Genomic DNA, 23875 nt, shown 5'->3' with positions numbered 1-23875 from the left:
TGGTGGAGGCCCTGGGATCTGCTGGTGTCACTGCTTGCCCCACAGAAGCAGGGAGCAGCTGGTGTCATTGCCTTGTCCCAGTCTCCAGGTACCCACCCCACATCCCCCCAGGAGCCACGTTCCCCAGGACTGCTGCGGGGTGAGTGCTGGAGGGGCTGGGGACCACTGGGGCTGGGGACAGGGCTGGGGTCCACACCTGGGGGACCTGTCCCCCTGATATTGTGGGCTTTCTTGGCAGGACCATGCTGATCCTGACGTGCCCGGCCCAGCTGCAGCGCCTGGAGGGGGCCCTGCGGAGGAGCCTGCCTCTCGCCATGCCGGTGACGGGGCCCCTGCTGTAACCCCTGCCCTGTGCCATGATGGGGACCCTGCTGTCACCCCTGCCCTGTGCCGTGATGGGGACACCAATGTCACCCCTGCCCTACTAGCGATGGGGACACCGCTGTTGCCCCTGCCCTGTGCTGTGACAGAGACCCCCACGTAACCCCTGCCCCTTCCAATGTCAGGGACCCCTGTGTCAACCCAGTCTATTGACCTTGGTGATGGTGACCCCCATATCACCTCCCCCTTTTACCCCACCAGGGACAGGAATCCAAGTGTCAACCTCTCCCCAGACCAGCCACCCCTGGGGTTCCCCAGGGCCAGGTTAGGTTGCTAAGGGGCATCAACCTGCCCAGCAGCTGGATCCAAGCCAGCCAATCCCAACCCAGCTGGACTCTGCCCAAGAAATCCCAGGGCATTAGGATTCTGCTCTATAATATCCCAGCCGAGACTAATCCTGCCTCAAGCCTTCCAGGCCAGCTTGGATTCTGAACCAGCCAATCCCAGCCCAGACGGACTCTGCCCCAGGCAATACCAGCCCAGACGGACTCTGCCCATGCAATCCCATGGCATTAGGATTCTGCTACAAGCTATCCCAACATAATGAAAATCTGTGCCAACCAATCCAGCCCAGATGGATTCTACCCAAAAAAATTCAGACAATTAGGATTCTGCCCCAAGCCATCCTAGCCTCCCGGGATTCTGACTTAGCCAATCCCAGCCCACCGGGACTCTGCTCCAACCAATCCAGCCAAGCTGGACTGTGTTAAAGTAATCCCTTGCAGGGCATTAGGATTCTGCACCATGCTATGCCAGCCCACCTGGATTCTGCCCCACCCAATCCCAGCCCACCTGGATTCTGCCCCAGCCAATCCCAGGCCATTACGATTCTACCCCAAGTCATCTCAGCCCAGTCAGATTCTGCCACAACAAATCCCAGACCAGATGGACTCTGCCCAAGTAATCTCAATCCATCTGGATTCTGTTATAAGACTTCCAGGCCTAAGTGGATTCTGCCCCAGCCAATCCCAGCCCAGACGGACTCTACCCGAGACGATCCCAGACCAGATGGACTCTGCCATTGCAATCCCCTGCAGGGCATTAGAATTCTGCCCCAAGCAACCCCAACCTACTGGGATTCCGAACCAGCCAATCCAAACCCAGATGGACTCTGCCCCAGCCAATCCCAGCCCAGCCGCGCTCTGCCCATGCAACCCTCTGCTGGGCATTAGGATTGTGCCCCAAGCCATCCCGGCCTACTGGCATTCTGAAGCAGCCAATCACAGCCCACCTGGGTTCTGCCCCAGCCAATCCCAGCCCAGATCGGCTCTGCCATTGCAATCCCAGGCCATTGGGAGTCTGCCCCACACCATCTCAGCCCAGTTGGACTCTGCCACAACAAATCCCAGACCAGATGGACTCTGTCCAAGTAATCCCAATCCAGTCATATTCTGTTTTAAGACTTCCAGGCCTAAGTGGATTCTGCCTCAGCCAATCCCAGCCCAGCTGGTCTTTGCCAATGCAATCCCCTGCAGGGCTTTAGGATTCTTCCCTCCAGTCATCCCAGCCTACTGGGATTCTGATCAAGCCAATCCCAACCCAGCTGGATTTACCCATGCAATTCCAGGGTATTAGGATTCTGCTCCAAGCTATCCCAGCCTAATCAAAATCTGTGCCAACCAATCCCTGCCAGCTGGATTGTGCCCGTGGAGTCCCAGGCCATTAGGATTCTGCCACAACCCAGCCCAGCCCAGTCGAATTCTGCTCAAGTAAATCCCAGTCCAGTCAGATGCTGCCCAAGTCATCACAGCCCAGTCAGATTCTGCCTTAAGACTTCCAAGGCCTAAGTGGATTGTGCCCCAGCCGATCCCAGCCCAGCTGGGCTCTGCCCATGCAACCCTCTGCTGGGCATTAGGATTGTGCCCCAAGCAATCCCGGCCTACTGGCATTCTGAAGCAGCCAATCCCAGACCAGATGGACTCTGTCCCAGACGATCCCAGACCAGATGGACTCTGCCATTGCAATCCCCTGCAGGGCATTAGAATTCTGCCCCAAGCAATCCCAACCTACTGGGATTCTGAACCAGCCAATCCAAACCCAGGTGGACTCTGCCCCAGCCAATCCCAGCCCAGCCACGCTCTGCCCATGCAACCCTCTGCTGGGCATTAGGATTGTGCCCCAAGCCATCCCGGCCTACTGGCATTCTGAAGCAGCCAATCACAGCCCACCTGGGTTCTGCCCCAGCCAATCCCAGCCCAGATCGGCTCTGCCATTGCAATCCCAGGCCATTGGGAGTCTGCCCCACACCATCTCAGCCCAGTTGGATTCTGCCACAACAAATCCCAGACCAGATGGACTCTGTCCAAGTAATCCCAATCCAGTCATATTCTGTTTTAAGACTTCCAGGCCTAAGTGGATTCTGCCTCAGCCAATCCCAACCCAGCTGGTCTTTGCCAATGCAATCCCCTGCAGGGCTTTAGGATTCTTCCCTCCAGTCATCCCAGCCTACTGGGATTCTGATCAAGCCAATCCCAACCCAGCTGGATTTACCCATGCAATTCCAGGGTATTAGGATTCTGCTCCAAGCTATCCCAGCCTAATCAAAATCTGTGCCAACCAATCCCCGCCAGCTGGATTGTGCCCGTGGAGTCCCAGGCCATTAGGATTCTGCCACAACCCAGCCCAGCCCAGTCGAATTCTGCTCAAGTGAATCCCAGTCCAGTCAGATGCTGCCCAAGTCATCACAGCCCAGTCAGATTCTGCCTTAAGACTTCCAAGGCCTAAGTGGATTGTGCCCCAGCCGATCCCAGCCCAGCTGGGCTCTGCCCATGCAACCCTCTGCTGGGCATTAGGATTGTGCCCCAAGCAATCCCGGCCTACTGGCATTCTGAAGCAGCCAATCCCAGACCAGACGGACTCTGCCCCAGACGATCCCAGACCAGATGGACTCTGCCATTGCAATCCCCTGCAGGGCATTAGAATTCTGCCCCAAGCAACCCCAACCTACTGGGATTCCGAACCAGCCAATCCAAACCCAGGTGGACTCTGCCCCAGCCAATCCCAGCCCAGCCGCGCTCTGCCCATGCAACCCTCTGCTGGGCATTAGGATTGTGCCCCAAGCCATCCCGGCCTACTGGCATTCTGAAGCAGCCAATCACAGCCCACCTGGATTCTGCCCCAGCCAATCCCAGCCCAGATCGGCTCTGCCATTGCAATCCCAGGCCATTGGGAGTCTGCCCCACGCCATCTCAGCCCAGTTGGATTCTGCCACAACAAATCCCAGACCAGATGGACTCTGCCCAAGTAATCCCAATCCAGTCATATTCTGTTTTAAGACTTCCAGGCCTAAGTGGATTCTGCCTCAGCCAATCCCAGCCCAGCTGAACTCTGCATCAGCCCATTCCAGCCCAGCTGGTCTTTGCCAATGCAATCCCCTGCAGGGCTTTAGGATTCTTCCCTCCAGTCATCCCAGCCTACTGGGATTCTGATCAAGCCAATCCCAACCCAGCTGGATTTACCCATGCAATTCCAGGGTATTAGGATTCTGCTCCAAGCTATCCCAGCCTAATCAAAATCTGTGCCAACCAATCCCCGCCAGCTGGATTGTGCCCGTGGAGTCCCAGGCCATTAGGATTCTGCCACAACCCAGCCCAGCCCAGTCGAATTCTGCTCAAGTAAGTCCCAGTCCAGTCAGATGCTGCCCAAGTCATCACAGCCCAGTCAGATTCTGCCTTAAGACTTCCAAGGCCTAAGTGGATTGTGCCCCAGCCGATCCCAGCCCAGCTGGGCTCTGCCCATGCAACCCTCTGCTGGGCATTAGGATTGTGCCCCAAGCAATCCCGGCCTACTGGCATTCTGAAGCAGCCAATCCCAGCCCAGACGGACTCTGCCCCAGATGATCCCAGACCAGATGGACTCTGCCATTGCAATCCCCTGCAGGGCATTAGAATTCTGCCCCAAGCAACCCCAACCTACTGGGATTCCGAACCAGCCAATCCAAACCCAGATGGACTCTGCCCCAGCCAATCCCAGCCCAGCCGCGCTCTGCCCATGCAACCCTCTGCTGGGCATTAGGATTGTGCCCCAAGCCATCCCAGCCTACTGGCATTCTGAAGCAGCCAATCACAGCCCACCTGGATTCCGCCCCAGCCAATCCCAGCCCAGATCGGCTCTGCCATTGCAATCCCAGGCCATTGGGAGTCTGCCCCACGCCATCTCAGCCCAGTTGGATTCTGCCACAACAAATCCCAGACCAGATGGACTCTGCCCAAGTAATCCCAATCCAGTCATATTCTGTTTTAAGACTTCCAGGCCTAAGTGGATTCTGCCTCAGCCAATCCCAGCCCAGCTGAACTCTGCATCAGCCCATTCCAGCCCAGCTGGTCTTTGCCAATGCAATCCCCTGCAGGGCTTTAGGATTCTTCCCTCCAGTCATCCCAGCCTACTGGGATTCTGACCAAGCCAATCCCAACCCAGCTGGATTTACCCATGCAATTCCAGGGTATTAGGATTCTGCTCCAAGCTATCCCAGCCTAATCAAAATCTGTGCCAACCAATCCCCGCCAGCTGGATTGTGCCCGTGGAGTTCCAGGCCATTAGGATTCTGCCACAACCCAGCCCAGCCCAGTCGAATTCTGCTCAAGTGAATCCCAGTCCAGTCAGATGCTGCCCAAGTCATCACAGCCCAGTCAGATTCTGCCTTAAGACTTCCAAGGCCTAAGTGGATTGTGCCCCAGCCGATCCCAGCCCAGCTGGGCTCTGCCCATGCAACCCTCTGCTGGGCATTAGGACTGTGCCCCAAGCAATCCCGGCCTACTGGCATTCTGAAGCAGCCAATCCCAGACCACCTGGACTCTGCCCCAGACGATCCCAGACCAGCTTGTCTTTTCGACTGCAATCCCCTGCAGGGCATTAGAATTCTGCCCCAAGCAACCCCACCCTACTGGGATTCCGAACCAGCCAATCCAAACCCAGATGGACTCTGCCCCAGCCAATCCCAGCCCAGCCGCGCTCTGCCCATGCAACCCTCTGCTGGGCATTAGGACTGTGCCCCAAGCCATCCCGGCCTACTGGCATTCTGAAGCAGCCAATCACAGCCCACCTGGATTCCGCCCCAGCCAATCCCAGCCCAGATCGGCTCTGCCATTGCAATCCCAGGCCATTGGGAGTCTGCCCCACGCCATCTCAGCCCAGTTGGATTCTGCCACAACAAATCCCAGACCAGATGGACTCTGTCCAAGTAATCCCAATCCAGTCATATTCTGTTTTAAGACTTCCAGGCCTAAGTGGATTCTGCCTCAGCCAATCCCAGCCCAGCTGAACTCTGCATCAGCCCATTCCAGCCCAGCTGGTCTTTGCCAATGCAATCCCCTGCAGGGCTTTAGGATTCTTCCCTCCAGTCATCCCAGCCTACTGGGATTCTGACCAAGCCAATCCCAACCCAGCTGGATTTACCCATGCAATTCCAGGGTATTAGGATTCTGCTCCAAGCTATCCCAGCCTAATCAAAATCTGTGCCAACCAATCCCCGCCAGCTGGATTGTGCCCGTGGAGTCCCAGGCCATTAGGATTCTGCCACAACCCAGCCCAGCCCAGTCGAATTCTGCTCAAGTGAATCCCAGTCCAGTCAGATGCTGCCCAAGTCATCACAGCCCAGTCAGATTCTGCCTTAAGACTTCCAAGGCCTAAGTGGATTGTGCCCCAGCCGATCCCAGCCCAGCTGGGCTCTGCCCATGCAACCCTCTGCTGGGCATTAGGATTGTGCCCCAAGCAATCCCGGCCTACTGGCATTCTGAAGCAGCCAATCCCAGACCAGATGGACTCTGTCCCAGACGATCCCAGACCAGATGGACTCTGCCATTGCAATCCCCTGCAGGGCATTAGAATTCTGCCCCAAGCAATCCCAACCTACTGGGATTCTGAACCAGCCAATCCAAACCCAGGTGGACTCTGCCCCAGCCAATCCCAGCCCAGCCACGCTCTGCCCATGCAACCCTCTGCTGGGCATTAGGATTGTGCCCCAAGCCATCCCGGCCTACTGGCATTCTGAAGCAGCCAATCACAGCCCACCTGGGTTCTGCCCCAGCCAATCCCAGCCCAGATCGGCTCTGCCATTGCAATCCCAGGCCATTGGGAGTCTGCCCCACACCATCTCAGCCCAGTTGGATTCTGCCACAACAAATCCCAGACCAGATGGACTCTGTCCAAGTAATCCCAATCCAGTCATATTCTGTTTTAAGACTTCCAGGCCTAAGTGGATTCTGCCTCAGCCAATCCCAACCCAGCTGGTCTTTGCCAATGCAATCCCCTGCAGGGCTTTAGGATTCTTCCCTCCAGTCATCCCAGCCTACTGGGATTCTGATCAAGCCAATCCCAACCCAGCTGGATTTACCCATGCAATTCCAGGGTATTAGGATTCTGCTCCAAGCTATCCCAGCCTAATCAAAATCTGTGCCAACCAATCCCCGCCAGCTGGATTGTGCCCGTGGAGTCCCAGGCCATTAGGATTCTGCCACAACCCAGCCCAGCCCAGTCGAATTCTGCTCAAGTGAATCCCAGTCCAGTCAGATGCTGCCCAAGTCATCACAGCCCAGTCAGATTCTGCCTTAAGACTTCCAAGGCCTAAGTGGATTGTGCCCCAGCCGATCCCAGCCCAGCTGGGCTCTGCCCATGCAACCCTCTGCTGGGCATTAGGATTGTGCCCCAAGCAATCCCGGCCTACTGGCATTCTGAAGCAGCCAATCCCAGACCACATGGACTCTGCCCCAGACGATCCCAGACCAGCTTGTCTTTTCGACTGCAATCCCCTGCAGGGCATTAGAATTCTGCCCCAAGCAACCCCAACCTACTGGGATTCCGAACCAGCCAATCCAAACCCAGATGGACTCTGCCCCAGCCAATCCCAGCCCAGCCGCGCTCTGCCCATGCAACCCTCTGCTGGGCATTAGGATTGTGCCCCAAGCCATCCCGGCCTACTGGCATTCTGAAGCAGCCAATCACAGCCCACCTGGGTTCTGCCCCAGCCAATCCCAGCCCAGATCGGCTCTGCCATTGCAATCCCAGGCCATTGGGAGTCTGCCCCACGCCATCTCAGCCCAGTTGGATTCTGCCACAACAAATCCCAGACCAGATGGACTCTGTCCAAGTAATCCCAATCCAGTCATATTCTGTTTTAAGACTTCCAGGCCTAAGTGGATTCTGCCTCAGCCAATCCCAGCCCAGCTGAACTCTGCATCAGCCCATTCCAGCCCAGCTGGTCTTTGCCATTGCAATCCCCTGCAGGGCTTTAGGATTCTTCCCTCCAGTCATCCCAGCCTACTGGGATTCTGATCAAGCCAATCCCAACCCAGCTGGATTTACCCATGCAATTCCAGGGTATTAGGATTCTGCTCCAAGCTATCCCAGCCTAATCAAAATCTGTGCCAACCAATCCCCGCCAGCTGGATTGTGCCCGTGGAGTTCCAGGCCATTAGGATTCTGCCACAACCCAGCCCAGCCCAGTCGAATTCTGCTCAAGTGAATCCCAGTCCAGTCAGATGCTGCCCAAGTCATCACAGCCCAGTCAGATTCTGCCTTAAGACTTCCAAGGCCTAAGTGGATTGTGCCCCAGCCGATCCCAGCCCAGCTGGGCTCTGCCCATGCAACCCTCTGCTGGGCATTAGGATTGTGCCCCAAGCAATCCCGGCCTACTGGCATTCTGAAGCAGCCAATCCCAGACCACATGGACTCTGCCCCAGACGATCCCAGACCAGCTTGTCTTTTCGACTGCAATCCCCTGCAGGGCATTAGAATTCTGCCCCAAGCAACCCCACCCTACTGGGATTCCGAACCAGCCAATCCAAACCCAGATGGACTCTGCCCCAGCCAATCCCAGCCCAGCCGCGCTCTGCCCATGCAACCCTCTGCTGGGCATTAGGACTGTGCCCCAAGCCATCCCGGCCTACTGGCATTCTGAAGCAGCCAATCACAGCCCACCTGGATTCTGCCCCAGCCAATCCCAGCCCAGATCGGCTCTGCCATTGCAATCCCAGGCCATTGGGAGTCTGCCCCACGCCATCTCAGCCCAGTTGGATTCTGCCACAACAAATCCCAGACCAGATGGACTCTGTCCAAGTAATCCCAATCCAGTCATATTCTGTTTTAAGACTTCCAGGCCTAAGTGGATTCTGCCTCAGCCAATCCCAGCCCAGCTGAACTCTGCATCAGCCCATTCCAGCCCAGCTGGTCTTTGCCAATGCAATCCCCTGCAGGGCTTTAGGATTCTTCCCTCCAGTCATCCCAGCCTACTGGGATTCTGACCAAGCCAATCCCAACCCAGCTGGATTTACCCATGCAATTCCAGGGTATTAGGATTCTGCTCCAAGCTATCCCAGCCTAATCAAAATCTGTGCCAACCAATCCCCGCCAGCTGGATTGTGCCCGTGGAGTCCCAGGCCATTAGGATTCTGCCACAACCCAGCCCAGCCCAGTCGAATTCTGCTCAAGTAAGTCCCCAGTCCAGTCAGATGCTGCCCAAGTCATCACAGCCCAGTCAGATTCTGCCTTAAGACTTCCAAGGCCTAAGTGGATTGTGCCCCAGCCGATCCCAGCCCAGCTGGGCTCTGCCCATGCAACCCTCTGCTGGGCATTAGGATTGTGCCCCAAGCAATCCCGGCCTACTGGCATTCTGAAGCAGCCAATCCCAGACCACATGGACTCTGCCCCAGACGATCCCAGACCAGCTTGTCTTTTCGACTGCAATCCCCTGCAGGGCATTAGAATTCTGCCCCAAGCAACCCCAACCTACTGGGATTCTGAATCAGCCAATCCAAACCCAGATGGACTCTGCCCCAGCCAATCCCAGCCCAGCCACACTCTGCCCATGCAACCCTCTGCTGGGCATTAGGATTGTGCCCCAAGCCATCCCGGCCTACTGGCATTCTGAAGCAGCCAATCACAGCCCACCTGGGTTCTGCCCCAGCCAATCCCAGCCCAGATCGGCTCTGCCATTGCAATCCCAGGCCATTGGGAGTCTGCCCCACGCCATCTCAGCCCAGTTGGATTCTGCCACAACAAATCCCAGACCAGATGGACTCTGTCCAAGTAATCCCAATCCAGTCATATTCTGTTTTAAGACTTCCAGGCCTAAGTGGATTCTGCTTCAGCCAATCCCAGCCCAGCTGAACTCTGCATCAGCCCATTCCAGCCCAGCTGGTCTTTGCCAATGCAATCCCCTGCAGGGCTTTAGGATTCTTCCCTCCAGTCATCCCAGCCTACTGGGATTCTGATCAAGCCAATCCCAACCCAGCTGGACTTACCCATGCAATTCCAGGGTATTAGGATTCTGCTCCAAGCTATCCCAGCCTAATCAAAATCTGTGCCAACCAATCCCCGCCAGCTGGATTGTGCCCGTGGAGTCCCAGGCCATTAGGATTCTGCCACAACCCAGCCCAGCCCAGTCGAATTCTGCTCAAGTAAGTCCCAGTCCAGTCAGATGCTGCCCAAGTCATCACAGCCCAGTCAGATTCTGCCTTAAGACTTCCAAGGCCTAAGTGGATTGTGCCCCAGCCGATCCCAGCCCAGCTGGGCTCTGCCCATGCAACCCTCTGCTGGGCATTAGGATTGTGCCCCAAGCAATCCCGGCCTACTGGCATTCTGAAGCAGCCAATCCCAGACCACATGGACTCTGCCCCAGACGATCCCAGACCAGCTTGTCTTTTCGACTGCAATCCCCTGCAGGGCATTAGAATTCTGCCCCAAGCAACCCCAACCTACTGGGATTCTGAATCAGCCAATCCAAACCCAGATGGACTCTGCCCCAGCCAATCCCAGCCCAGCCACACTCTGCCCATGCAACCCTCTGCTGGGCATTAGGATTGTGCCCCAAGCCATCCCGGCCTACTGGCATTCTGAAGCAGCCAATCACAGCCCACCTGGGTTCTGCCCCAGCCAATCCCAGCCCAGATCGGCTCTGCCATTGCAATCCCAGGCCATTGGGAGTCTGCCCCACGCCATCTCAGCCCAGTTGGATTCTGCCACAACAAATCCCAGACCAGATGGACTCTGTCCAAGTAATCCCAATCCAGTCATATTCTGTTTTAAGACTTCCAGGCCTAAGTGTATTCTGCTTCAGCCAATCCCAGCCCAGCTGAACTCTGCATCAGCCCATTCCAGCCCAGCTGGTCTTTGCCAATGCAATCCCCTGCAGGGCTTTAGGATTCTTCCCTCCAGTCATCCCAGCCTACTGGGATTCTGACCAAGCCAATCCCAACCCAGCTGGATTTACCCATGCAATTCCAGGGTATTAGGATTCTGCTCCAAGCTATCCCAGCCTAATCAAAATCTGTGCCAACCAATCCCCGCCAGCTGGATTGTGCCCGTGGAGTTCCAGGCCATTAGGATTCTGCCACAACCCAGCCCAGCCCAGTCGAATTCTGCTCAAGTAAGTCCCAGTCCAGTCAGATGCTGCCCAAGTCATCACAGCCCAGTCAGATTCTGCCTTAAGACTTCCAAGGCCTAAGTGGATTGTGCCCCAGCCGATCCCAGCCCAGCTGGGCTCTGCCCATGCAACCCTCTGCTGGGCATTAGGATTGTGCCCCAAGCAATCCCGGCCTACTGGCATTCTGAAGCAGCCAATCCCAGACCACATGGACTCTGCCCCAGACGATCCCAGACCAGCTTGTCTTTTCGACTGCAATCCCCTGCAGGGCATTAGAATTCTGCCCCAAGCAACCCCAACCTACTGGGATTCCGAACCAGCCAATCCAAACCCAGATGGACTCTGCCCCAGCCAATCCCAGCCCAGCCGCGCTCTGCCCATGCAACCCTCTGCTGGGCATTAGGATTGTGCCCCAAGCCATCCCGGCCTACTGGCATTCTGAAGCAGCCAATCACAGCCCACCTGGATTCTGCCCCAGCCAATCCCAGCCCAGATCGGCTCTGCCATTGCAATCCCAGGCCATTGGGAGTCTGCCCCACGCCATCTCAGCCCAGTTGGATTCTGCCACAACAAATCCCAGACCAGATGGACTCTGTCCAAGTAATCCCAATCCAGTCATATTCTGTTTTAAGACTTCCAGGCCTAAGTGGATTCTGCCTCAGCCAATCCCAGCCCAGCTCAACTCTGCATCAGCCCATTCCAGCCCAGCTGGTCTTTGCCAATGCAATCCCCTGCAGGGCTTTAGGATTCTTCCCTCCAGTCATCCCAGCCTACTGGGATTCTGATCAAGCCAATCCCAACCCAGCTGGACTTACCCATGCAATTCCAGGGTATTAGGATTCTGCTCCAAGCTATCCCAGCCTAATCAAAATCTGTGCCAACCAATCCCCGCCAGCTGGATTGTGCCCGTGGAGTCCCAGGCCATTAGGATTCTGCCACAACCCAGCCCAGCCCAGTCGAATTCTGCTCAAGTAAGTCCCAGTCCAGTCAGATGCTGCCCAAGTCATCACAGCCCAGTCAGATTCTGCCTTAAGACTTCCAAGGCCTAAGTGGATTGTACCCCAGCCGATCCCAGCCCAGCTGGGCTCTGCCCATGCAACCCTCTGCTGGGCATTAGGATTGTGCCCCAAGCAATCCCGGCCTACTGGCATTCTGAAGCAGCCAATCCCAGACCACATGGACTCTGCCCCAGACGATCCCAGACCAGCTTGTCTTTTCGACTGCAATCCCCTGCAGGGCATTAGAATTCTGCCCCAAGCAACCCCAACCTACTGGGATTCTGAACCAGCCAATCCAAACCCAGATGGACTCTGCCCCAGCCAATCCCAGCCCAGCCGCGCTCTGCCCATGCAACCCTCTGCTGGGCATTAGGACTGTGCCCCAAGCCATCCCGGCCTACTGGCATTCTGAAGCAGCCAATCACAGCCCACCTGGGTTCTGCCCCAGCCAATCCCAGCCCAGATCGGCTCTGCCATTGCAATCCCAGGCCATTGGGAGTCTGCCCCACGCCATCTCAGCCCAGTTGGATTCTGCCACAACAACAAATCCCAGACCAGATGGACTCTGTCCAAGTAATCCCAATCCAGTCATATTCTGTTTTAAGACTTCCAGGCCTAAGTGGATTCTGCCTCAGCCAATCCCAGCCCAGCTCAACTCTGCATCAGCCCATTCCAGCCCAGCTGGTCTTTGCCAATGCAATCCCCTGCAGGGCTTTAGGATTCTTCCCTCCAGTCATCCCAGCCTACTGGGATTCTGATCAAGCCAATCCCAACCCAGCTGGATTTACCCATGCAATTCCAGGGTATTAGGATTCTTCTCCAAGCTATCCCAGCCTAATCAAAATCTGTGCCAACCAATCCCCGCCAGCTGGATTGTGCCCGTGGAGTCCCAGGCCATTAGGATTCTGCCACAACCCAGCCCAGCCCAGTCGAATTCTGCTCAAGTGAATCCCAGTCCAGTCAGATGCTGCCCAAGTCATCACAGCCCAGTCAGATTCTGCCTTAAGACTTCCAAGGCCTAAGTGGATTGTGCCCCAGCCAATCCCAGCCCAGCCGCGCTCTGCCCATGCAACCCTCTGCTGGGCATTAGGATTGTGCCCCAAGCCATCCCGGCCTACTGGCATTCTGAAGCAGCCAATCCCAGACCAGATGGACTCTGCCCCAGCCAATCCCAGCCCAGATGGACTCTGCATCAGCCCATTCCAGCCCAGCTGGTCTTTGCCAATGCAATCCCCTGCAGGGCTTTAGGATTCTTCCCTCCAGTCATCCCAGCCTACTGGGATTCTGACCAAGCCAATCCCAACCCAGCTGGATTTACCCATGCAATTCCAGGGTATTAGGATTCTGCTCCAAGCTATCCCAGCCTAATCAAAATCTGTGCCAACCAATCCCCGCCAGCTGGATTGTGCCCGTGGAGTCCCAGGCCATTAGGATTCTGCCACAACCCAGCCCAGCCCAGTCGAATTCTGCTCAAGTGAATCCCAGTCCAGTCAGATGCTGCCCAAGTCATCACAGCCCAGTCAGATTCTGCCTTAAGACTTCCAAGGCCTAAGTGGATTGTGCCCCAGCCGATCCCAGCCCAGCTGGGCTCTGCCCATGCAACCCTCTGCTGGGCATTAGGATTGTGCCCCAAGCAATCCCGGCCTACTGGCATTCTGAAGCAGCCAATCCCAGACCAGATGGACTCTGTCCCAGACGATCCCAGACCAGATGGACTCTGCCATTGCAATCCCCTGCAGGGCATTAGAATTCTGCCCCAAGCAATCCCAACCTACTGGGATTCTGAACCAGCCAATCCAAACCCAGGTGGACTCTGCCCCAGCCAATCCCAGCCCAGCCACGCTCTGCCCATGCAACCCTCTGCTGGGCATTAGGATTGTGCCCCAAGCCATCCCGGCCTACTGGCATTCTGAAGCAGCCAATCACAGCCCACCTGGATTCTGCCCCAGCCAATCCCAGCCCAGATCGGCTCTGCCATTGCAATCCCAGGCCATTGGGAGTCTGCCCCACGCCATCTCAGCCCAGTTGGATTCTGCCACAACAAATCCCAGACCAGATGGACTCTGTCCAAGTAATCCCAATCCAGTCATATTCTGTTTTAAGACTTCCAGGCCTAAGTGGATTCTGCCTCAGCCAATCCCAGCCCAGCTCAACTCTGCATCAGCCCATTCCAGCCCAGCTGGTCTTTGCCAATGCAATCCCCTGCAGGGCTTTAGGATTCTTCCCTCCAGTCATCCCAGCCTACTGGGATTCTGATCAAGCCAATCCCAACCCAGCTGGACTTACCCATGCAATTCCAGGGTATTAGGATTCTGCTCCAAGCTATCCCAGCCTAATCAAAATCTGTGCCAACCAATCCCCGCCAGCTGGATTGTGCCCGTGGAGTCCCAGGCCATTAGGATTCTGCCACAACCCAGCCCAGCCCAGTCGAATTCTGCTCAAGTAAGTCCCAGTCCAGTCAGATGCTGCCCAAGTCATCACAGCCCAGTCAGATTCTGCCTTAAGACTTCCAAGGCCTAAGTGGATTGTACCCCAGCCGATCCCAGCCCAGCTGGGCTCTGCCCATGCAACCCTCTGCTGGGCATTAGGATTGTGCCCCAAGCAATCCCGGCCTACTGGCATTCTGAAGCAGCCAATCCCAGACCACATGGACTCTGCCCCAGACGATCCCAGACCAGCTTGTCTTTTCGACTGCAATCCCCTGCAGGGCATTAGAATTCTGCCCCAAGCAACCCCAACCTACTGGGATTCTGAACCAGCCAATCCAAACCCAGATGGACTCTGCCCCAGCCAATCCCAGCCCAGCCGCGCTCTGCCCATGCAACCCTCTGCTGGGCATTAGGACTGTGCCCCAAGCCATCCCGGCCTACTGGCATTCTGAAGCAGCCAATCACAGCCCACCTGGGTTCTGCCCCAGCCAATCCCAGCCCAGATCGGCTCTGCCATTGCAATCCCAGGCCATTGGGAGTCTGCCCCACGCCATCTCAGCCCAGTTGGATTCTGCCACAACAACAAATCCCAGACCAGATGGACTCTGTCCAAGTAATCCCAATCCAGTCATATTCTGTTTTAAGACTTCCAGGCCTAAGTGGATTCTGCCTCAGCCAATCCCAGCCCAGCTCAACTCTGCATCAGCCCATTCCAGCCCAGCTGGTCTTTGCCAATGCAATCCCCTGCAGGGCTTTAGGATTCTTCCCTCCAGTCATCCCAGCCTACTGGGATTCTGATCAAGCCAATCCCAACCCAGCTGGATTTACCCATGCAATTCCAGGGTATTAGGATTCTTCTCCAAGCTATCCCAGCCTAATCAAAATCTGTGCCAACCAATCCCCGCCAGCTGGATTGTGCCCGTGGAGTCCCAGGCCATTAGGATTCTGCCACAACCCAGCCCAGCCCAGTCGAATTCTGCTCAAGTGAATCCCAGTCCAGTCAGATGCTGCCCAAGTCATCACAGCCCAGTCAGATTCTGCCTTAAGACTTCCAAGGCCTAAGTGGATTGTGCCCCAGCCAATCCCAGCCCAGCCGCGCTCTGCCCATGCAACCCTCTGCTGGGCATTAGGATTGTGCCCCAAGCCATCCCGGCCTACTGGCATTCTGAAGCAGCCAATCCCAGACCAGATGGACTCTGCCCCAGCCAATCCCAGCCCAGATGGACTCTGCATCAGCCCATTCCAGCCCAGCTGGTCTTTGCCAATGCAATCCCCTGCAGGGCTTTAGGATTCTTCCCTCCAGTCATCCCAGCCTACTGGGATTCTGACCAAGCCAATCCCAACCCAGCTGGATTTACCCATGCAATTCCAGGGTATTAGGATTCTGCTCCAAGCTATCCCAGCCTAATCAAAATCTGTGCCAACCAATCCCCGCCAGCTGGATTGTGCCCGTGGAGTCCCAGGCCATTAGGATTCTGCCACAACCCAGCCCAGCCCAGTCGAATTCTGCTCAAGTGAATCCCAGTCCAGTCAGATGCTGCCCAAGTCATCACAGCCCAGTCAGATTCTGCCTTAAGACTTCCAAGGCCTAAGTGGATTGTGCCCCAGCCGATCCCAGCCCAGCTGGGCTCTGCCCATGCAACCCTCTGCTGGGCATTAGGATTGTGCCCCAAGCAATCCCGGCCTACTGGCATTCTGAAGCAGCCAATCCCAGACCAGATGGACTCTGTCCCAGACGATCCCAGACCAGATGGACTCTGCCATTGCAATCCCCTGCAGGGCATTAGAATTCTGCCCCAAGCAATCCCAACCTACTGGGATTCTGAACCAGCCAATCCAAACCCAGGTGGACTCTGCCCCAGCCAATCCCAGCCCAGCCACGCTCTGCCCATGCAACCCTCTGCTGGGCATTAGGATTGTGCCCCAAGCCATCCCGGCCTACTGGCATTCTGAAGCAGCCAATCACAGCCCACCTGGGTTCTGCCCCAGCCAATCCCAGCCCAGATCGGCTCTGCCATTGCAATCCCAGGCCATTGGGAGTCTGCCCCCACACCATCTCAGCCCAGTTGGATTCTGCCACAACAAATCCCAGACCAGATGGACTCTGTCCAAGTAATCCCAATCCAGTCATATTCTGTTTTAAGACTTCCAGGCCTAAGTGGATTCTGCCTCAGCCAATCCCAACCCAGCTGGTCTTTGCCAATGCAATCCCCTGCAGGGCTTTAGGATTCTTCCCTCCAGTCATCCCAGCCTACTGGGATTCTGATCAAGCCAATCCCAACCCAGCTGGATTTACCCATGCAATTCCAGGGTATTAGGATTCTGCTCCAAGCTATCCCAGCCTAATCAAAATCTGTGCCAACCAATCCCCGCCAGCTGGATTGTGCCCGTGGAGTCCCAGGCCATTAGGATTCTGCCACAACCCAGCCCAGCCCAGTCGAATTCTGCTCAAGTGAATCCCAGTCCAGTCAGATGCTGCCCAAGTCATCACAGCCCAGTCAGATTCTGCCTTAAGACTTCCAAGGCCTAAGTGGATTGTGCCCCAGCCGATCCCAGCCCAGCTGGGCTCTGCCCATGCAACCCTCTGCTGGGCATTAGGATTGTGCCCCAAGCAATCCCGGCCTACTGGCATTCTGAAGCAGCCAATCCCAGACCACATGGACTCTGCCCCAGACGATCCCAGACCAGCTTGTCTTTTCGACTGCAATCCCCTGCAGGGCATTAGAATTCTGCCCCAAGCAACCCCAACCTACTGGGATTCCGAACCAGCCAATCCAAACCCAGATGGACTGTGCCCCAGCCAATCCCAGCCCAGCCGGGCTCTGCCCATGCAACCCTCTGCTGGGCATTAGGATTGTGCCCCAAGCCATCCCGGCCTACTGGCATTCTGAAGCAGCCAATCACAGCCCACCTGGGTTCTGCCCCAGCCAATCCCAGCCCAGATCGGCTCTGCCATTGCAATCCCAGGCCATTGGGAGTCTGCCCCACGCCATCTCAGCCCAGTTGGATTCTGCCACAACAAATCCCAGACCAGATGGACTCTGTCCAAGTAATCCCAATCCAGTCATATTCTGTTTTAAGACTTCCAGGCCTAAGTGGATTCTGCCTCAGCCAATCCCAGCCCAGCTGAACTCTGCATCAGCCCATTCCAGCCCAGCTGGTCTTTGCCATTGCAATCCCCTGCAGGGCTTTAGGATTCTTCCCTCCAGTCATCCCAGCCTACTGGGATTCTGATCAAGCCAATCCCAACCCAGCTGGATTTACCCATGCAATTCCAGGGTATTAGGATTCTGCTCCAAGCTATCCCAGCCTAATCAAAATCTGTGCCAACCAATCCCCGCCAGCTGGATTGTGCCCGTGGAGTTCCAGGCCATTAGGATTCTGCCACAACCCAGCCCAGCCCAGTCGAATTCTGCTCAAGTAAGTCCCAGTCCAGTCAGATGCTGCCCAAGTCATCACAGCCCAGTCAGATTCTGCCTTAAGACTTCCAAGGCCTAAGTGGATTGTGCCCCAGCCGATCCCAGCCCAGCTGGGCTCTGCCCATGCAACCCTCTGCTGGGCATTAGGATTGTGCCCCAAGCAATCCCGGCCTACTGGCATTCTGAAGCAGCCAATCCCAGACCACATGGACTCTGCCCCAGACGATCCCAGACCAGCTTGTCTTTTCGACTGCAATCCCCTGCAGGGCATTAGAATTCTGCCCCAAGCAACCCCACCCTACTGGGATTCCGAACCAGCCAATCCAAACCCAGATGGACTCTGCCCCAGCCAATCCCAGCCCAGCCGCGCTCTGCCCATGCAACCCTCTGCTGGGCATTAGGATTGTGCCCCAAGCCATCCCGGCCTACTGGCATTCTGAAGCAGCCAATCACAGCCCACCTGGGTTCTGCCCCAGCCAATCCCAGCCCAGATCGGCTCTGCCATTGCAATCCCAGGCCATTGGGAGTCTGCCCCACGCCATCTCAGCCCAGTTGGATTCTGCCACAACAAATCCCAGACCAGATGGACTCTGTCCAAGTAATCCCAATCCAGTCATATTCTGTTTTAAGACTTCCAGGCCTAAGTGGATTCTGCTTCAGCCAATCCCAGCCCAGCTGAACTCTGCATCAGCCCATTCCAGCCCAGCTGGTCTTTGCCAATGCAATCCCCTGCAGGGCTTTAGGATTCTTCCCTCCAGTCATCCCAGCCTACTGGGATTCTGATCAAGCCAATCCCAACCCAGCTGGACTTACCCATGCAATTCCAGGGTATTAGGATTCTGCTCCAAGCTATCCCAGCCTAATCAAAATCTGTGCCAACCAATCCCCCGCCAGCTGGATTGTGCCCGTGGAGTCCCAGGCCATTAGGATTCTGCCACAACCCAGCCCAGCCCAGTCGAATTCTGCTCAAGTAAGTCCCAGTCCAGTCAGATGCTGCCCAAGTCATCACAGCCCAGTCAGATTCTGCCTTAAGACTTCCAAGGCCTAAGTGGATTGTGCCCCAGCCGATCCCAGCCCAGCTGGGCTCTGCCCATGCAACCCTCTGCTGGGCATTAGGATTGTGCCCCAAGCAATCCCGGCCTACTGGCATTCTGAAGCAGCCAATCCCAGACCACATGGACTCTGCCCCAGACGATCCCAGACCAGCTTGTCTTTTCGACTGCAATCCCCTGCAGGGCATTAGAATTCTGCCCCAAGCAACCCCAACCTACTGGGATTCTGAATCAGCCAATCCAAACCCAGATGGACTCTGCCCCAGCCAATCCCAGCCCAGCCACACTCTGCCCATGCAACCCTCTGCTGGGCATTAGGATTGTGCCCCAAGCCATCCCGGCCTACTGGCATTCTGAAGCAGCCAATCACAGCCCACCTGGGTTCTGCCCCAGCCAATCCCAGCCCAGATCGGCTCTGCCATTGCAATCCCAGGCCATTGGGAGTCTGCCCCACGCCATCTCAGCCCAGTTGGATTCTGCCACAACAAATCCCAGATCAGATGGACTCTGTCCAAGTAATCCCAATCCAGTCATATTCTGTTTTAAGACTTCCAGGCCTAAGTGGATTCTGCTTCAGCCAATCCCAGCCCAGCTGAACTCTGCATCAGCCCATTCCAGCCCAGCTGGTCTTTGCCAATGCAATCCCCTGCAGGGCTTTAGGATTCTTCCCTCCAGTCATCCCAGCCTACTGGGATTCTGACCAAGCCAATCCCAACCCAGCTGGATTTACCCATGCAATTCCAGGGTATTAGGATTCTGCTCCAAGCTATCCCAGCCTAATCAAAATCTGTGCCAACCAATCCCCGCCAGCTGGATTGTGCCCGTGGAGTTCCAGGCCATTAGGATTCTGCCACAACCCAGCCCAGCCCAGTCGAATTCTGCTCAAGTAAGTCCCAGTCCAGTCAGATGCTGCCCAAGTCATCACAGCCCAGTCAGATTCTGCCTTAAGACTTCCAAGGCCTAAGTGGATTGTGCCCCAGCCGATCCCAGCCCAGCTGGGCTCTGCCCATGCAACCCTCTGCTGGGCATTAGGATTGTGCCCCAAGCAATCCCGGCCTACTGGCATTCTGAAGCAGCCAATCCCAGACCACATGGACTCTGCCCCAGACGATCCCAGACCAGCTTGTCTTTTCGACTGCAATCCCCTGCAGGGCATTAGAATTCTGCCCCAAGCAACCCCAACCTACTGGGATTCCGAACCAGCCAATCCAAACCCAGATGGACTCTGCCCCAGCCAATCCCAGCCCAGCCGCGCTCTGCCCATGCAACCCTCTGCTGGGCATTAGGATTGTGCCCCAAGCCATCCCGGCCTACTGGCATTCTGAAGCAGCCAATCACAGCCCACCTGGATTCTGCCCCAGCCAATCCCAGCCCAGATCGGCTCTGCCATTGCAATCCCAGGCCATTGGGAGTCTGCCCCACGCCATCTCAGCCCAGTTGGATTCTGCCACAACAAATCCCAGACCAGATGGACTCTGTCCAAGTAATCCCAATCCAGTCATATTCTGTTTTAAGACTTCCAGGCCTAAGTGGATTCTGCCTCAGCCAATCCCAGCCCAGCTCAACTCTGCATCAGCCCATTCCAGCCCAGCTGGTCTTTGCCAATGCAATCCCCTGCAGGGCTTTAGGATTCTTCCCTCCAGTCATCCCAGCCTACTGGGATTCTGATCAAGCCAATCCCAACCCAGCTGGACTTACCCATGCAATTCCAGGGTATTAGGATTCTGCTCCAAGCTATCCCAGCCTAATCAAAATCTGTGCCAACCAATCCCCGCCAGCTGGATTGTGCCCGTGGAGTCCCAGGCCATTAGGATTCTGCCACAACCCAGCCCAGCCCAGTCGAATTCTGCTCAAGTAAGTCCCAGTCCAGTCAGATGCTGCCCAAGTCATCACAGCCCAGTCAGATTCTGCCTTAAGACTTCCAAGGCCTAAGTGGATTGTACCCCAGCCGATCCCAGCCCAGCTGGGCTCTGCCCATGCAACCCTCTGCTGGGCATTAGGATTGTGCCCCAAGCAATCCCGGCCTACTGGCATTCTGAAGCAGCCAATCCCAGACCACATGGACTCTGCCCCAGACGATCCCAGACCAGCTTGTCTTTTCGACTGCAATCCCCTGCAGGGCATTAGAATTCTGCCCCAAGCAACCCCAACCTACTGGGATTCTGAACCAGCCAATCCAAACCCAGATGGACTCTGCCCCAGCCAATCCCAGCCCAGCCGCGCTCTGCCCATGCAACCCTCTGCTGGGCATTAGGACTGTGCCCCAAGCCATCCCGGCCTACTGGCATTCTGAAGCAGCCAATCACAGCCCACCTGGGTTCTGCCCCAGCCAATCCCAGCCCAGATCGGCTCTGCCATTGCAATCCCAGGCCATTGGGAGTCTGCCCCACGCCATCTCAGCCCAGTTGGATTCTGCCACAACAACAAATCCCAGACCAGATGGACTCTGTCCAAGTAATCCCAATCCAGTCATATTCTGTTTTAAGACTTCCAGGCCTAAGTGGATTCTGCCTCAGCCAATCCCAGCCCAGCTCAACTCTGCATCAGCCCATTCCAGCCCAGCTGGTCTTTGCCAATGCAATCCCCTGCAGGGCTTTAGGATTCTTCCCTCCAGTCATCCCAGCCTACTGGGATTCTGATCAAGCCAATCCCAACCCAGCTGGATTTACCCATGCAATTCCAGGGTATTAGGATTCTTCTCCAAGCTATCCCAGCCTAATCAAAATCTGTGCCAACCAATCCCCGCCAGCTGGATTGTGCCCGTGGAGTCCCAGGCCATTAGGATTCTGCCACAACCCAGCCCAGCCCAGTCGAATTCTGCTCAAGTGAATCCCAGTCCAGTCAGATGCTGCCCAAGTCATCACAGCCCAGTCAGATTCTGCCTTAAGACTTCCAAGGCCTAAGTGGATTGTGCCCCAGCCAATCCCAGCCCAGCCGCGCTCTGCCCATGCAACCCTCTGCTGGGCATTAGGATTGTGCCCCAAGCCATCCCGGCCTACTGGCATTCTGAAGCAGCCAATCCCAGACCAGATGGACTCTGCCCCAGCCAATCCCAGCCCAGATGGACTCTGCCATCGCAATCCCATGACTTTAGGATTCTGCTCTAAACTATCCCAGCCTAATCAAAATCTGCGCCAACCAATCCAGCCCAGCTGGATTCTGCCCATGAAGTCCCAGGCCATTAGGATTCTGTCACAGCCAATCACAACCCATCTGGACTCCAATCCCAGCACAATTTAATTCCAAGCTAGGCAATACTTTTCCAGGCCCATTCTATGCAGTCAATCGCCTCCCAGAGCCCCATATAAATCAGCCAAACCGAGCCCTTTCATGGTAAAAGGCAGCCTATCCATGTTTCTTGTTCTTCTCTTCCCCACTCCTGCCCCACCCGCTCATCTTTCCCACCCACCCACTGGAGGGTGCATGGGTTTAGTCTCTGCCCCCCCCCCCCTCCTCTCCGCCCTCAGCACCCTTTGTGGGGTGGGGGTTGCAGGGTGCCATGGGGCACAGCCGGGCTGTCCCAGCTCAGAGAACTATCGCGCTCCCATGCCCCCCAGCTCTGACCCCTCTGCCCACAGGTCTACGGGGCTGTGATGAACATCAACCGGGGGAATCCGGGTGAGTTCGAGGTCGTGGTGGACTCATGGCCCAACTTCAGTGCCGTGCTGGCGCGACGCAGCGGACAGGTGGCTGGCGGGGACACTGGGGGGTGATGGGGGACATGGGGTGGGCGCAATGCCCTGGTGCCTGCCAGGTGGGCTCAGGGGACCCATGGGCACTCCGCAGATGCCGGTGGATGACTGCTACAGGAGCACACATGCAGCTTTCTACAGGGATGTGGGCGCCTACCAGGCACTGCTGGAGACCCCGGGCTGCCTGCGCTGGGACACGGCCTTCCACGTCTTCGGTGGCCAGGGGATGGGGGTCCTGGGGGGCATGGGGGGGCACTGGGCAGCACCACGGGCAGGGACTGTGTGAGCTGTGGGTGAGAATCGGTGGTGTTGGGTGGCACTGGGAGCATGGGATGCTTTGGGGAGCCATTGGTGATACAGGGGTAAGGAGCTGGGGGTACTGGTAAGTACTGGTGGAAGGAACTAGGGGTGCTGGATGCACTGGGGAATGGTGGGGGCATGACTTGATGTGCCGGGGTGGGCACTGGGCGTAGGAATTTGATGGGCGCTGTCACTGGGAAGTGTTTGGGCTGGACTTGGGAGCACTGGGGGGCACTGGGATGCACTGTGGTTGGACTTGGGGGCACTGGGATGCATTGTGGTTGGGTTTAGGGGTGCTGGGTGGCACTGGGGTGCATTGTGGTTGGATTTGAGGTGCTGGGGACAGAGACTGGGGTTGCGTGTAGCTCCTGGGGACACTGGGGAGGGCATCAATGATATGCCAGGGTCAGGAAGAGGGGGGCTCGAGACAGGAATGGGGGAGTGGAGCCCCCTGACAGCACTGTCCCCAGGGCTCCAGGAGGGGGTGGCCACAGTGTCACAGGCCATTGCAGGGACCAAGGGCATCGAGCTGGAAGTCTCAGAGTACTACACCTACCCACACCCTGACCCCAGCACCATGCCCGAGCCCCGGTGAGCCCCCCACCTGCCCCAGCCCGGCATGGGCACCCCCCACTGGACCCCACTGACAGCTGACCCCCACCTCAGGCTGGACCCCGCCGTGCGGGTGGGCTCACTGAGCCTGGCACACGTGGATCTGCTGAACGAGACGTGGACGTATGGGGGCAACGCGCGCAGCCGGCGGTACCTGGCAGAGGTTCTGGAGCGCTTCCCCAGCGTCTGCCTGCAGGATGAGACCGGGCAGCCCATCTCCTGGACCCTGACCGACCCCTTTGGGACAGGGGCCCACGGCTACACCTTGCCCACCCACCGCAACCGCGGCCACATGCGGGCGGTGCTGGTCCTTGCTGCTCGCCAGGCACAGGCCCGTGGCTTCCCGTTCTTTGGGCACACGGCCACCGGCAACCGGCCCATGCAGCGGCTGATGGAGGAGCTGGGCCACCAGCGGCTGCCCGGGCTCTGCCGCTTCATCCTGCACAACCCTGGCCTGGGCAGGGCTGGACCCTGAGTGTCCCCCCGCCCAGGTTGTCCCCCCTCTGGGCAGGGAAGTCCCCGGGCTGTGGGGTAAGGAAGAAACCGAAACCAAAATAAAGAGCAGTGTAGACTCTCTGATGGCTGCTATAGGGTTGTGCCTCCCTCTGGGTGCCGGTTTTCTCACACCTGGCTCA

General features: G+C 56.8%; 1 protein-coding gene across 1 annotated transcript; it reads left to right on the top strand.

The window, feature by feature from the left end:
* The first annotated feature begins 242 nt into the window (after positions 1–242).
* On the top strand, positions 243–23736 carry LOC121095128 (glycine N-acyltransferase-like protein 3). Its single transcript, XM_040609530.1, has 5 exons — positions 243–320; positions 22215–22322; positions 22423–22543; positions 23099–23219; positions 23295–23736. The coding sequence occupies exons 1-5, from the start codon at positions 243–245 to the stop codon at positions 23713–23715; spliced, it is 849 nt and encodes a 282-aa protein (XP_040465464.1). The 3' UTR covers positions 23716–23736.
* Positions 23737–23875: the final 139 nt, after the last annotated feature.

The sequence above is a fragment of the Falco naumanni genome, chromosome 10 (assembly GCF_017639655.2).
Source record: "Falco naumanni isolate bFalNau1 chromosome 10, bFalNau1.pat, whole genome shotgun sequence".
Classification (NCBI taxonomy): domain Eukaryota; kingdom Metazoa; phylum Chordata; class Aves; order Falconiformes; family Falconidae; genus Falco; species Falco naumanni.
The sequence above is the reverse complement of the archived record's forward strand: the minus strand, read 5'-3'. Positions and strand labels throughout refer to the sequence as shown.

Coding starts and splice junctions, on each gene's coding strand:
- LOC121095128 (XM_040609530.1), top strand. CDS start 243: ATGCTGATCCTGACGTGCCCGGCCCAGCTGCAGCGCCTGGAGGGGGCC. Junction 321..22,214: donor GCCTGCCTCTCGCCATGCCG/GTGACGGGGCCC, acceptor CTCTGCCCACAG/GTCTACGGGGCTGTGATGAA. Junction 23,220..23,294: donor AGCACCATGCCCGAGCCCCG/GTGAGCCCCCCA, acceptor CCCCCACCTCAG/GCTGGACCCCGCCGTGCGGG.